This window comes from Echiichthys vipera, assembly GCF_963691815.1.
Source record: "Echiichthys vipera genome assembly, chromosome: 1".
Taxonomy (NCBI): Eukaryota; Metazoa; Chordata; class Actinopteri; order Perciformes; family Trachinidae; genus Echiichthys; species Echiichthys vipera.
This window is the reverse complement of record NC_139826.1, coordinates 25,860,676-25,876,726: the sequence shown is the minus strand read 5'-3', so window position 1 is coordinate 25,876,726 and position 16,051 is coordinate 25,860,676. Positions and strand designations below refer to the sequence as shown.

The 16,051-nt window shown below is 40.9% G+C and overlaps 1 protein-coding gene across 1 annotated transcript in view; it reads left to right on the top strand.

The window, feature by feature from the left end:
* The window catches only part of syt7b (synaptotagmin VIIb), a gene marked incomplete at both ends in the record, with an annotated part of 104,283 nt that overhangs the window by 60,126 nt on the left and 28,106 nt on the right, over nt 1–16,051 (top strand). The window contains 2 exons of the mRNA XM_083934905.1: nt 6,922–7,269; nt 13,281–13,403. Coding sequence (XP_083791031.1) covers nt 6,922–7,269; nt 13,281–13,403 — 471 coding nt within the window. The remainder of the gene's footprint in view (nt 1–6,921; nt 7,270–13,280; nt 13,404–16,051) is intronic.

The following is a 16,051-nucleotide window of genomic DNA, read 5'->3' as shown; positions in this document are numbered from 1 at the left end:
TAGCTTTTATGATTTTATTTGGAAAACAGAAACTCATCAGATAAAAGTGCTTTCGTATTTATTGTAAGCTGCAGGTGAGTTGCCCTGAGATTAGAGACATCTGCTCTGTTACCGTTACCTGCATCTTAAAGTCTGAAGATGCATCTGCTTTGTTACTCTGCTATTATGCCTTATTCACAGAGCCAGCAGATTGGTCATGTGTGGAGTGAAATGAGGCTGAAGTGCAGTGTCTCCAAACTCCTGAAACTACTTGTGTCTGAAATATTTTCAATAACTAGTTTTAGATGTGAGTAGCTGCAATAAGAAGTTTCCTATAGGCAATGTATTCAAACTCTTTACTTGGCCAGTATTTTTGCAATATATGAGTGGATTTGGATTTACAAGTTGTCTTAAACTTAAAGGAGTAATTTACTTTATTACCCTCATAATGACTGTTTGTATATCAATTAGGCTGACCATCTGTCCACAGACTGACAGACATACTGTCTAAACACCCAGCAAAATACTCTCAAAACCGCCTCTGAGGTAGTTTCTGTTACATTTTGCTATGATGACATCACGTTGACAGCGTTGCATCTGTTTTAGAAACTTCAAACTACATGCAGTAAAAATCAATTTCACAAGTGGGAGACCGTTGAAGCAGAAGTGTTGTAAAAAGTAAAGTGTTAGTGACAACGTATGTGTTGAGCCTACAACTGGATAAACCAGACTTGGATAATACCACATAAGTTGTCTGAGAGTTTGTACATTGGATGTTTTGACATGGTTTTCAGCCGTTAAACGTGGAACCCTTTTACTTAAATGCATCAACACTGGTCTCTGGTTCTCTATTCATCATCCAATAATCTTTTCAAATTCAAGGCAATGCTTGGTGAGTAATTGATGTACAAATGGTTATTTTGAAGGTGAAGTATTCCTTTAATATAAACAGAAAGTAATGAACTGACCATAAATTCTGAGCAGTTTTTAAATTAACTATTGTACTTTGGAAGACTTGTCTCAGTCAGAGGAAAAACAGCTGTGTTCTTCAATTTACTCTCAGGGTAACACAGTAAATATCCGCTTAGACCTCTTCACTGCTTTTTTACTGACTGTCTTACTGAAAAGCAGCAGCTGCTCAGCGCTGTTATTGTTGTTGCACACTGGACACTTGTGGCTGGACTGAGAGTTTACAGAGTGTCTCACTCACCAGTTTGACTAACTTTACTGATGATTATTTTGCTCTTCGGCATTGTACGTCTGTGCGTCTGTCTCTCGTCTGTCCTTTTCTCTTCCTTCTTTGTATCCTGGTCCTTTCTTTCTGTCTGTACGTGTTTCTTTGTCTTCGATCCACCTCACTGTTCCTCCAAGTGGGGCCGTGGATAAGGGTGGGCAGGGCGGTGCTGGACCCTCGCCGGGGGTCAGTGACAGCGGGGGTGGAGCTTGCTCTGGGGCAGGGCCCAGTCGCAGCGACAGCGTTCGAAGCATGGTGACGGGGGGCAGCAAGGCCGGGCGCTGGCAGACGATCCAAAGCCACATGCATGCCGGAGGCCTACGGTTTAGCAAGTGAGTGGCGCATGGTGACTGGGGGCACGCATGAGGGGCAACAAGGGGCACAACAACAGCATGGTGTGAACATCAAGGAAGAGTGAGTTGATTCAAACATAGTGAATGGCATTGCCGATGCACGCACACTCAAAGATGGACATCAACAGAAGCTATTTTTGGCACCATGCAGATAATGTAAAGACGGGCTGGAAGAGAAGCCAGCTGCTTCCGTTTCAGACAAAGTGAATCAGCACAGTCATGCTGTTCCTCTGCAGCCTCCAATTTACTGAAGAATGTGACCGCATCAAAAATTTCAAACCAAACAGATGCTCACAGAAAATCGTCAAAGATGGCGTGCTGGTTCATCTGAAGACACGTCTTTGAAAATGTATAACTAGTGAGAGAGCAATTTTAATAGGCCAGTGATACAAAATAAACTATTTCCCAAAACATGCTTCAATGCAGTGTAATCTAAGCCAAAGTTCATTGTGTATCAACATCTGCAAATAGCACAGTAAGGGCTTTACTTTTCAAGTTATGTTTGTACACCAGCTAATATTCAACATGATCAGCCGATAGTGTGAACTTGAAATTGTTGTTGATTTACTCAAAACAAAACAACATCTTCTTGTGACTTTGCACTCACACTGTCATTCTTAGATCCCTGAAAAGGTAAAAGTATAAAGTATTTCACAAAAGAATCAACAATAATCATACAAAAGCCTGACACTTTACTGCAGTTTTTTGTAGCAGAAAATGTTTTTCGTACGATCCTTTCCTTTTGCTTTAGCTTTAGTTCAGTTTAGTTTGTTAAGTTCATTTCACTTAGAACATTTGATACACTGGTAATATACAAAAAATAATCAATAAGTCAATGCCTATGTTGTATTAAAAACAAAAAGATGTACAAGAAACAAACCACCTTGTGACCACTCTGTTCCATATATGTGCGTTGGATGTGGAAAGTTAAATGGCGGTTGGTGATAGCTGCATGTTTTTGCACATTGAGGAGACTAATGAATAATGAATATAATATATCTGTATGTAAATTATAGCCTAGATAATCAAATAGTCTCTTGTACTTTGTCATACCTCTCCTAGAGTACCTCTTGTCCTGCATGTTTTAGATCTCTTGATGCTCCAGCACAGCTGATTTAAATGATCAGCTTGTTATCAAGCAGCTTCAGGAGTTCCAATGAGTTGATCATTTAAATAATTCATTTTTGGGTTGTTGTTTTTTTTTGGTGATTTTATACTGCAGACATTGTTAGGTCCAAGTAAAATATTCAACTGGGACATTAAAGTCTTATTGTCTCATAATTCTCTATCTTATCTTAGCTGTCTAACATGCTGAGGTTTGGAAAACACAAAATTTAGTTGAATAGGTTAATAAACAAGTGTAGCATCATGTAGTAATGCATCTGGTGGGTTCACTGTATTAACTCTAGCTTTGTGTGTGCCCTTGTTATGATACAGTAGATTGATCAAAACCAAGAGAGCAAAACTCTGTTGGCAGAATTGATAATTATAGACATTATAAATCGCTTCCATGCATAATGAATGAGTCATCCTTAATGTCTGACTGATTTTTACAAAGTAAAGCTTATAACAATACGGTAGATGGATTTTTAACAACATGACAATTAGACTTGCAAAATAATGTTTGGATTCCTCTCTCCTGTCACTCCTCCTTTCAGATCTACCTGTATTTCCATTTCTCTGGAATCGGTTTCTATTTTTGGGCATTTACCTCTCCACCCTCTCTTTCTCTTTTATTCTCTCTCTCTTTCACTCCTCACTGTTGGTATTTTTCTTTCTTGCTCTGACTCTGTCTCCTTGTACTTCATCCTCCTCAATTTTCCTTAATTACAAAATCATTCAAGGTTCATAGTCATCTTAATTGACTTTCAAGCAAGAAGAAATGTGCAAATAACCCTTTAAATCAGTAATAGGATACAGCAGATAAAGATGGCTCATGCTCAGGGAATATGAATGACTGGTGCCGGTGTTTTACAGATTAAAAAAAGACATACAGCACCTGTAAGCACAGGAGATAAAGCAATCAAGGAAATAACTTCAAGAAAGGACTGTGTTGTAGAGCCTTCACATTTTTAAAATGACTAAATCCATTGCCAAATTTATGACACTGAACCGACTGAGAAAATGTATTAGCACATGGACCGGCTCCCAGCTGTCTGGCCTAATGCCACCATGAATCCTGCCAGATGTGTTGATTTATCACGATGACAGCTTTGAAAACATGTTTGTCGGACCTAGAAATGTGCAGCGTGGAGCTTTCTATTTGGGCCTCTGGATCCTTTCTATTTATCCTTCATATCTACACTTAACCATAGCTACAGTGTTTGGTTTATATGCTCTGAAGTCCAACAGTTTCTTTGTCATGTGTTGTTAAACTTGAATGCATTTCCTTTCATTTTTCTAACATTTCATTTCACCTCTGTGCACCAGCTCTCATGGCACATGACAAGTCTTGTGATTTCACCACAGGAACAATACATCATGCAAAAGGAAACGTGACCTTGACGAGGCATGTAGTATAGCACATATTACACTGTAAAAAAAGTGATTCTTGTTCGGTAAACTTCAACATATCTATTACATGGGTGCCTTAAGATCTTGAGTTCAATGAAACTCAATAAGTTCACACGAAATTAATGACTTGAAACTATATTTGAGGATGAATGAGCATGAAGATGAATTGAGTCCGCTCAAAATGTAAGTGCACACAGCCATGGTGGAAAACAATTGAATTGCGTAATGAAAAGTTGAGTGGCAAAGTGTAACAGGTAAAATATTATTTTCAGTTTTCCTTATTGCTAGGTTTTCCTATGGCCGTAAGAACTAAATCTTTCAACTAAGTCTTTTCCGTCAGTTTAGTATGGCTGCTGGCTCCAAATACAACAATACCCATGAGCCTTAGCTGCGAGACTGGTTTCCTAAAAAACTAAGTTCTCATGCAACTAAATTATTCTCAATAAACGTTTGTAAGAGGAATGTTTTTCTCCCGAACTATGTTTGTTTTTTCACAAATTAAAAAAATATTTCTTATCAAGGTCCACAGATGTCCACAGAGAGAGTAGGTCGTGGATAGATGGGTCACAAAAGTACAGACTTTCACCCAGGAGGCCGCTGTTTGTTTTGTTTGTTTGTCCAGTGTGAAACCAAACATCAATGCTCTTATATGATTAGCATACTTATTTTAAACTAGTCTCACAGACCTTTCTCTAAAGTGATGTGTCAGCACTGGAGAACGATCTGGCTACATAAATTCTGGGATATGGAAAAAAAAATGTGTTTCCTTAAGCCAATCTCAATCATCTTGGGTGGTGTTAAGCCCTGGATACAGCATTGGTGCCCTTGCAACAGTCTACATCCAGTGAGTCAGACTAATTTTAAGCCAAACCAATCTTTTCCCAAACCCAATGAAGTAGCTTTGTAGCAACATTGACAACATTAACTGGGCATTTGAGCAGTGACCATAATACGTGAGGGCGAGAGTTGAAGACGCAGTTGCTATTGAGAAGCCAGCCAAAGGTGTGTATCAGAGCTTTAGCAAATTCAAAACACTTTCTTCTTTGCTCGAGTGGTTTAAAGAAATTAAATAGAAAGTTTTAAGCTTCTTGATTGTATGATTTATATTAAAATGCATCTTAGGAGTCAAAGTTAAAGGGATACTTTATCCATATAAAACCAGTTCTGTATCATGGCAATGTGGGCGGTGTGTGCAGATGAAAAGTGTTTAGCTTCCCTCCTTGGTGGAAGTCTCAGCAGAGTATAGCAGCTGGGGTCCGTCAAATTGTTTTGCGTCATCAGTTGGATCTTGGCGGTCCTCCGGTGCTCCAAGCTCCATACACTGTGGTCACAGAGGCAAGCCAAACACTGTTCACACTGCCCAGATTGCCATGATACAGAGCCACAATTTAATAAGCAAGATATATCTTTAATTCTCTGGGTAGGTGTTTTATGTACAAAGGCTTGCATACATATTATGTACTGATGATTCAACTTGGAGTTTCATCTAATCCTTGGAAGTGCACCAACAAACATTTGCCTCACGTTATCTATGCAGAAAATAAAGCCGACTTTTACCTCTGTATTCCTAAATGCCCCAAATATCTCCTCCCACGTCAAAACTCTTCAACATGTCTGCTCAACAGAAATCCGGAAAATTCACATTTTGTCAGTTCTAATATTATGCAAAAGTAAATAAATAGTCTCATCAAAGCTTATCCTAATCCTAATAGTGTGCAATATGTGTGTGTGTTTGAGAGAGAAAGCCTGCATGCATGGGTGCATGTATATGAGCTCGGTCTTGTATTTACTTGATCCAGCATTGCTCTAGCTCCTTAGGGGGCTTTTCTCCTGGCTCTCCAGCAGAGTTAGAGCCGAGTTAATACTGAAGAGCGAGCGCTAACACAACTCAAGTCCAGGCAGTAAATCCTTCCTCGCAGCATTAGCTCCAGACAACGCTGTTTAGCTCAGGCTTACAGTTATCAGGCAGGGCAGTGATTGAAGGGAGGATAAGCTGTGAAGCAGTATTACATGATTGTAGGAGTAGCAGACCGGTAATTAGAGAGCAGGCTGATTGTAGGTGGGTTGGGGATGGATTGATGTGAGGGCTGAGGGTGGAGAAACGATGAATGGACAGGGGAGATGGAGAGCAGCTGAGCTCAGAAGCACAAAGGTAAAGGGAAGAGTGGGAAGGGAAAACAGAGCCAGGACCTTAGAGAGAGACTGATGGAAGCAAAAGGCAAGAAGGTAGAAGTAGGTCAAGGCTAATTAGGGGGAGAGGTAACACGGAGAAACAATTCTGCGCTGCAGATGGAGGAAAGAGACTCAAGTGTTCACGATACTTTAACTTCAGCTTGAATTTAATTCCACTCCCACTGCAGAGGCTTGTTTTGACACCAGTTTGAAGAATGTTTACACATTGCATGCCAGCCCATCCATGCACTCATACACTATCATGCAGCATAAGCTTGAAATTCTACACCGTTGTTTTCATACAGATGTTGAACAGTAATCTAAAGCCTTCTGACAACTCTGTTCTTCCTTCTCTCCCTCTACTCTCTCTCCACTCTCCCTCTTTCACATCTTTGTTGATTGTTCTCTCTTGATCCTCTGTTCCTCGAGTGTTCACTGTGAACACTCCGTTCCCACATTTCAATCTGTTCTGTATCTATATATGTTTATGCCATTTTTACCTTCTGCATCTTACTTTTGATATCAACATCACATATGTTACCAATTTATTTTTCATCTCTTCTAAATCTTTTTTAAAACTACCTACCCTGCCCTGTATGTCTCATGTTATCTCTAACTTAAATGTCTTGTATCCATCTCTGTCCTCGGTGCTCCCATGTGTCTGCTCAGTTTCGGGGATGCTTCCCTCTCATCTGCTTCCACCCTGGAGCACATCCCATCCTCAGCCGTGGCGCGCCCTCGGCCCCTGGTCCGGCAGCAGAGCCTCCAACAGCCCCTCACTCACCAGCCCCCTCCGGGCCCTAACGACCCCCCAGTCACATCACAGAGCCTGGGCCAGCTACACACAGGCCCAGGCGGCGGGGGCCACCGTGGGGGCCCACGCGGGGTCCGGGGGAGTCCGGCTGGAGCCTCCCGGCACAGGGGAACGGGGGCAGGTCGATCGAGGTCAAATCCTGGCAGCTGGGATCACATGATGGAGCAGATCCGCCACAGAGGGTTGGACGTCAAGTCGTTCTTGTAAGTGTCATAAGCTTTTTTAACTGAAATACTGCTTTGGGAAAGCGTGACAGAAGATGTTACCTTTGCAAAACTTTAAATGTCGAAATGTTGTCGAGGCATTTTTCAGGATATAGTTTGTGACGTAAATGCATGTGTTAGATGTGACAGATTTAACTACATTATGCACATTAATAGCTATTCAATCCATCCACTATCAGTAGGTCTTATTGTCTTCTCATAGACACACTATGATTTCTGTGGCTGTGCTGCACAGTGAATTATATGGGTGTGCATCTCTCCCTTATAAAATGATCCAATACGTATGTAGATACATGGGCTATGATACATTTTGATATATTATTCAGATGCAATCTGTTACAGTTCTCAACATTTGTTTAATGAAGAAATTAATTTTCCGTAATAAATGCTGCTTACCTTCAAATAGATGTATTTGATTAAAGACGAGGTAATCACAAGTATTTTTGTTACTTTACATTATGGCATGGGAAGGAAATGAAAAACAAATGTATAATTTCAGAATAACATGTCATCATGTTTATTACTTTTCCAATAGACACAGGTTGACAAACTGTATGAACAAACAAACTCTAACGTATTTACCATTTCATGAGAGCCATTACTTCAACTCCACTTCCTGAGCAATTAAGGGGGCTATAGATGCCATGATGACCTTAGACCTCGCCCAGTTGTGGCAGGAAATGTTTTTTAAGATCTGTGCCTTTGTCTTGTGCAGTTTTGCTTGTGTTAGCTGTAACATTACTAGCATCCACATATTCCTCGTCACTCGTGTAGATTTCACCATGTTGTCTCACAAGATGAGTTTTAAGATTCATCTTTCTGCCGCTGGACTTTATAGCTGTTCTACAGACGATACAAGTGTCCAGACTTTGGTTGAGTTTTCCTTCCTCCTTATAGAACCCAAATTTCTTCCAAACTTTAGATTTTAGATTTGATGGTGCACTATAAACATTGTCAGCCATGTTGTTCTTCCTCACAAGCAGCCATAGCAACGCTTAACGCTACTGACCTTTTAAGAGAGTGGAGCGGAGTGGAGACGCTGTGTAGAAGCAGGAAAGCTTCAGTCAGCGGGTTCATAACTTCATAATCGGGCCATCGATTGGTTCATGGTACATTTTGACCAGAACACGGGTCCATGTATCGATGTAGTCGATAAATAAATAAATCTTTAATGTGAAAATAATTTTCCGATTCACTTCTGGGATTCTTTCCACCCCTAGAGATGTTGTTTGTTTGTTCTTGTGTTGGTGTGTCTGTTTGAGTTCACTGTTAATTGCAGAGGTGTAGATACAACATCTGAATATTATGTATTTAACAAGTGTCTTGGGAATACCCAATAAGCTCCAGAGGAAGAACCAAAACATGTTTTGATGGTTTTTTTTAAATCATAAAACCAAGCTTTACAGAATGTTATTGCAGTTGCGGTAAGATGTAGGGGCTGTTATAAGGTTATTCTCCTCTATGTAGATCCTTTGTTTCTAGATTCATAGCAAAAGCATGAAGGAGGCATGAAATGGCTTAAACAGCTGAGCAGAAATAGAAAGTTGTTAAACTACTAATTCCAAAAACTATTATGCCTGCTGTATTTTATTCAGTGAGCTGAATAAAATACAGCAGGCATAATAGTTAAATTAACTGCATTTGTATTGACTTAAACATCACATACTATGGACTTGATCCATCTCACAATAATAATAGAGTTTTTCCAACATAAAAAACTGACAGTAATGCATGATAAAATAACAATAACTCTAACCCAATCAGTGTTCAGAAGAAATATTCTTTCACCCTGCAGTTAGCAAAGATCAATACAACCATGCCAACGGTTTTCCAATGCTTTCACTACTGAGTTGAACGGCTGCTGGTGTGCGGAGGCCACTGATTGTTTGCGATACCGAGCACGAAGAGCTCTCTCTTCCTTCGCTTGACTTGAATGATAGATTACAGATGATGTGCTCCATAAAGCAGCATCACGTAAACGACCCCCCTCCCTTCTCCCTTCATAACCATGCACATAGACCCACACCCACACACATCCACACACACTGCTCTACACTCCTGTACTTTTTGCGTGTCTTCCCATTAACAGTGTCTTCAGGCCAGTAACCTCCCTGCCTATGTGAATCATCATTCAAATAAGGCTAGCACTATAGGGAGGTGGCATTGCCCATCGCCCCTGTCCTCATGAATCTCACTGGACCAAACATGTCAGTTGTTGACCCTGAAGGGAAAACACACTGTGGGAAGTGGGAATAGCATGTGATCAGCAGGGTATGAACAACAAAATGTTGCAGTTTCCCTTTCCATGTGTACAGTGCTTGTCACATAGTGTGGCAACTGAGCCTCCCCGCTTACATTTCAGATCAATAGAGCTGGTGTAGGTGGTAATGATTTCAGAGCCCTCTGGTTGGAGTGCGCGTGTCTTTTTTGGACATCTATACAAATCCATTCACCTCATTGACGGGCCTCATGTCGGTACTGTTTACACATCCCCAGTGGTCCCTTAAGTGCTAATGTGTTCATCTTGTTGTCGATTTTGCTTCAACAAACAGCCTCTTGTTAAGGAGGGAATGCCCCGCAGAAAGCACATACAAGCTGGAAAATTAGATCACAAGTGTGAGATATGGAGAGATGAGAGGAAGAATCAGAAGAAAAATGCGGAGAGAATTATTTTAAAAAAATCAGTCGCAGGCAAATAAGGACGAGTTAAGATGCGTTTGTAGTTGTTGCTATTTGTTTATATTTGACTCATACTGTACTAATTCTGGTGCTCTGCTGCAACAGCACAGTCTGTTGTGCCATCAGCCATAACTGCTTTAAATAGTCTGGGCACACTGTAATAGACTTGTGTTGGTGTTATGTCCTTGTCTGTCTATACCTTGTTTTGAATGTTTTTTTCTGTGTTCAGACTAGTGCTGGGCGGTATGACAAAAAATTTAATCATGGTATTTTCAAAGATTCTGGCAGTTTAACAGTATATCACAGCATTTCTGTCTTTCTTTTTTTTTTTGCATGACTGGGCCTTATTATAGATTGTAAGTGGCTCACTCTACCATCAGGAGTAGTCTGCCATGGTGTTCTCTTGCTGCTTTGTTAAAGAGAGTTAGTTATGGGCTGTTTATTATTGTGTTTAAAGTTTTAAACGTTAGTAAGAAGGGTACGCTCACAACTTGTCCCAACTGCTGCGCTCTTCATGGTGAACAATGTTATATATTTTGCTGCGTATTGAAGAGTTCCAGCAATTGTTTCAGCCATCCACCGGTATGACAAATGGAAAATCATTCCATACTGTGAAAACAAATTTCCTCATAGAGGACAATAAAGAATGAATTTGAATCAGTATTTGGCAGGATTTACAGTTTTGGTCACTATTTCATATTGACACATTGTTTCACGAATGTTATAAGAGCCATCTCTCAATTAGGTTTATACTACAGTAAAAATGAATTATTAATGTCCCGTGATTAGGATCTACCTTCTGTCATTCATAACCTGGTAAAGCCAACATTTTATTTTTTTGTAATTATGCCTTAAAATTTGCAGTGAGGTGCTTTTTAAGAATGAGAAAAATCATGTTGGAATTACCCTTTCAGAAAAGACTGTGGTAAAGTAAATACATTAAGGTTGTCCTTGGTTCAGCACAAAGAGCAGGTTTTTATTTTCGGGCTGTGAATGACAAGTTCAGTTGTGGGCAAATGTTAATTTGTTAAGGTCACTGTTTGCATGGCCTCTTGAATCCACAGTGCCGTACACTTCAGTCAGACGTAATTTAAATGACCTCAGGTATGTTTAGACGGAGAATAACAGCTGAAAATCAACTTGATGTGTTTCTTTGTTGCAGGTTTTTGTTAAGGCCACCTCAATTTCCATGGATTTCATTCACTTTTTCTTCTTTTTTTTCTGCATGTCATTTCAATTGCCTCTATTTTTTCTGTGTGAAACAATCCAAACCATTCTTTAAGCTTTTTTACTTATTATTGTTTACACTTATATTTTTCTAGGAAACAGATAACAAAGGTTGATAAAGCCATGGAGGCATAAGTGGTTCTAAGTCTTTCTGCTAATGATTCTCATTTCAGCCAAACACATTTCTATTACTGCCATATCTACAGTGGATAGCAACACATTCATGAGAAATTGAGTCCCTGAGAATACACACCGTTAACAGATGCATTATATAACCTCATATATTGTAACGTTGAATTATAAGAAAAAGCCCCTTATGTTGGCCCATAATTAGTATCCCTGGTATCATCCCATATATTCTAATTAGTGTTATGCTATAAAACAATTAATATTAGAAATGCATGGGATACTCTGTTATGAACCATAAAACCCCACATCAGTGTTAAAGAACTAAAGAAAGAATCATCCGATTCTGCAGTAGAAACTTGCCAAAGACGTACACGTTTTTCAAAATGTGAGAATAAGACTTTATAGTAATTCAAAGGCTGGGTGGCTTTTAATAGCACACTCTGAACCTCACAGGGTTGGTGAAAAAAACAAACAGTCTGAAGGTCTCCTTTCAGCAAGAGCAGGTCTGTTTTCTTTTGACCTGTGATGTTATCTAATTTTCTAATAAAGGAAAAGAGAAGAAATTGCCAGACACCTCAGGGCTGTGCATTCATTATTTGTGTAAATTGTATTTTGATGATGGCAATGGCAGCATCTCCACGCCACAGAATGAAACCTTATAAATTTGGATTAATTAAAGTTATAGTTCTAATTCTTTGAAGTGGGGTTTTATGAGGTTTCTATCCACAGTCAGTGTATTACCTACATTAGAGGCGCTTGGCACGCCCACACTGAAGCAGACAGGAGTACCTGCACGTAAAGCTAAGCAATGCACTGCTGTGGAAGGGGGCAGCAGCAAAAACACATTTTAGCCACCTAAAAAAAAGGCCAGCCTAAAAAAAGAAATCAATCAGCTCATGTGTATGCTGTATTTCACCACTTTACCTTTTCTTACCCTATTCTTTACATGGGGGAACTGAAGGGTTAGGAACTAGAAAACTGACACAACCAAACCAACCAGGTTTGGCTTGGGGGCTTTGAAGAGACCGTAGATAACCGTTTTAGTTCCCCCCACGTATTCTTAAACAGGACTGTCTGACTGCAAGGTAAAGTGGTGAAAACATTCTGACTATAGCGTACACTTAAACTGATATTGATCAATCCACATCAGTACAGCTTCTGTGCTGGTCCTCTTGCCTGCTTCACCAAACTGGTGTCATGGCAAACGTCATGTACTGTAACTAATACTCAGACTATGGATGAGAACCTCATACCATCCCACTTCAAAAAATCTGAACTATCCCTTTTAAAATTTAACATTAGTATTAATGTGAAAATATGCTCATCAGAGATCATTTTGACTTCACATATTGAATAAGGGGGACAGAAAGCAAAACTGTCACAGTGAAATGCAAAACAATACACTGTAAGTTCTAGGTCATGATTTATTCTGCACATAAACCAACAAAATCCATGTTTTGAAAGCAGTAATGTTCAATAATATTAGGACAAAATTGGCTTTAAGAAATACTAGCCAAATAGTCAGGACACAATAGCAAGAAACATGGAGGAAAGTGTTACTAAGGTGTTAGATTAATGAAGTTTGTATTGGATATTCAACTCTCCCGATAGCACACAGGTCTGGTTGAGATGCACTGCAGTGTAAAGTATAGACTGAACATTTGTGAAAATGAAAAAGTGTCCTCACAACAGTCTACCACCTTTCTCCCACTCTCTCCGTATGTGAAATGAATGTGTGGTGCATGTTTTTCTGTTTGTATGTTGGAATGTGTGTATGTGTGTGTGTGTGTGTGTGTGTGTGTGTGTGTGTGTGTGTGTGTGTGTGTGTGTGTGTGTGTGTGTGTGTGTGTGTGTGTGTGTGTGTGTGTGTGTGTGTGTGTGTGTCTGTGCCTATTTGTCCACACTGTGTGGTCACACGTGTGGTCTTGTGATGTCTTGTTTGTCTGTGTGTCCAGTGAGGGGAAGATGGTTGTTCTGTCTCTTGCAATCGGGCTGGCTGAACAGGATGACTTCGCCAACCTCCCAGATCTACAAGAAGCTCCAGCAAGCAAAGAAAACGAAACCACACCAGAAAAGAGGTAACAAGAGAAGAATGATGGGAAATTTGATCAGATTGGCACAAAAATAAAATAAGTAGCTGAGGTGGCTGTCATAGTGAAGATATGTAATGACGTGTAATATAAAGTGCTGCAGGTTATATCTCTTTGTGTTGATGCAGGGGTCTATAGTGTAGGTGACCTGAAGGATCAACACTTTAATAGTCTGAAATGGTGAAGGGATTTTCATGTTCCCCTTAAAAAACTGAATAAATCATACTCCTGCTTAACCCTCGTGCATCCCTTAAAATAAAATGCTCTAATGACCTTAGAGGACAAAAATGTCTGCATCAAGTAGTAAGCAGTAAAATTCTTTGTTATTATTTTCCACTCTCACTGAGTTACATAGAATAGAATAGAATAGAATAGAATAGAATAGAATAGAATAGAATTACTTTAATGATCCCAGACTGGGAAATTATTTTGTAACAGCAGTAGTGGGTCAGCAAATAAAAACTTTGTACATAACATAAATAGAATCCAATATATACACAGTGTATATATACAGTGCACAGTGTGCTATAAACAATAAATAATAATAATATATACAACAAAATATGCAAAATATACTATAACAATAATAATACATACAAAACAAAACAAAAAACAGTAGAGAGAGCAGAGTTCTCTGTCAGGCAGAGGTCAGAGAGTTATTAAAAAAAAGTGATGGATTGTGGCAGGAAAGATTTCCTGAATCTGTTGCTACGACAGCGAAGCTGAAGCAACCTTTTGGAGAAGGTGCTCCGCTGTCTGACCAGTGTGAGTTGGAGAGGGTGGAGAGGATTATCCATGATGGATAGCAGTTTTTTCAGTGTCCTCCTCTCCACCACAGCCTCCAGAGTGTCCTGTTTGCAGCCGATGACAGAGCCAGCCTTCCTGATCAGTTTGTTGAGTCTGTTGGTGTCGCTGGCGCCAATGCTGCTTCCCCAACAAACCACAGCAAAGAAAAGTACACTGGCCACCACAGACTGATAAAAGATCTCCAACATCTTGCTGCACACGTTGAAGGATCTCAGCTTCCTCAGGAAGTAAAGTCTGCTCATCCCCTTCTTGTAAACAGCTTCAGTGATAGATCTCCAGTCCAGTCTGTGGTTTATGGTAACACCCAAGTACTTGTAATCTTCCACCGCCTCCACATCCTTGCCCAGAATGCACAGATGTTGGAAAGCCGTGTTCCTCTTCTTCCTGAAATCTATCACCATCTCTCTGGTCTTGCTGATGTTCAGCCACAGGTGATTCTGTCCAGTCCACTTCACAAAGTTGTCTACCAGTGCCCTGTATTTCTCCTCCTGTCCCTCACTTATACACCCAACAACAGCCGAGTCGTCAGAAAACTTTTGCAGGTGACACGAACCAGTTGTACTGAAAGTCAGTGGTGTATAAGGTGAACAGGAAAGGAGACAGTACAGTCCCCTGTGGAGCTCCTGTATCACTAACCACCACATCAGACAGAACACTGCCCATACGGACAAACTGCGGCCTGCCTGTCAGGTAGTCAGTAATCCAGGAGATCATTGTGTCGTCTTCTCCCATCACCCGCAGCTTCTCCCCCAGTAGCAGTGGCTGAATGGTGTTAAAAGCACTAGAGAAATCAAAGAATGTGATTCTCACAGTACCTCCTCCACCATCCAGGTGCAAATGGGCTCGTTGCAGCAGGTAGATGACAGCATCATCAACTCCCAAGTGGGGCTGGTAAGCAAATTGCAGAGGGTCTAGCAGGGCTCTCACCTGCGGCCTCAGGTTGACCAAAACCAGTCTCTCCAGCACCTTCATGACGTAAGATGTGAGGGCCACTGGACGATAGTCATTGAGGTCTGATGGTGACGACTTCTTTGGAACAGGACTCAGGCAGAAAGTCTTCCAAAGCACTGGTATTCTCTCCTGACCAAGGCTCAGGTTGTAGAGGTGTTGTAGGACAGGAGACAGCTGGCTGGCACATGTTTTCAGGATCCTGGGGCTGATACCGTCAGGGCCTGCAGCCTTATGCTGGTGGAGTCTCTCCAGCTGTCTCCTAACCTGGCCTGCAGTCACAGTCATGCAGGGGAGGCTGCTGGTGTCTTCAGTGGAGGACGAGGAGGTGGAGGAGGAGGAGGTGGAGGTAGAAGAGGTGGAGGAGGAAGAGGTGGAGGAGGAGGAGAGGTGCTGCACAGGAGAGCTCACAGCAGGGGACTGAGGGAAACATCCATCGATCCATCTTCACTGTGGATGAAGCCGATCCCAGCTGACATCGGGCATGGGGCGGAGACAAACAACAATTCACACTCACACTCACAGGCATTTTAGAGTAATCAGTTAACCTAACACATGCATGTCTTTGGACTGCGGGAGGAAGCCGGAGAACCCGGAGAAAACCCACACAGACACGAGGAGAACATACAAAAGCCGGAAGCCACACCGAAGGGCTCCACCTGGGATTTGAACCGGGAATCCTATTGCTGGGAGGCAACATTGCTAACCACTATTCCACTGTAACAGAACCAAAATACGATACCACCAACAGTATGGAGGTAGCCTAACATCCCGTAACTCCATTCACTCTCAGTGGTTTCCTTGACATGAAAAATACTTTCAGAATACTTATGTTTAAAAATACAAAATGCCCAAAATACAAGGAGCTACTGCCCCGAAAA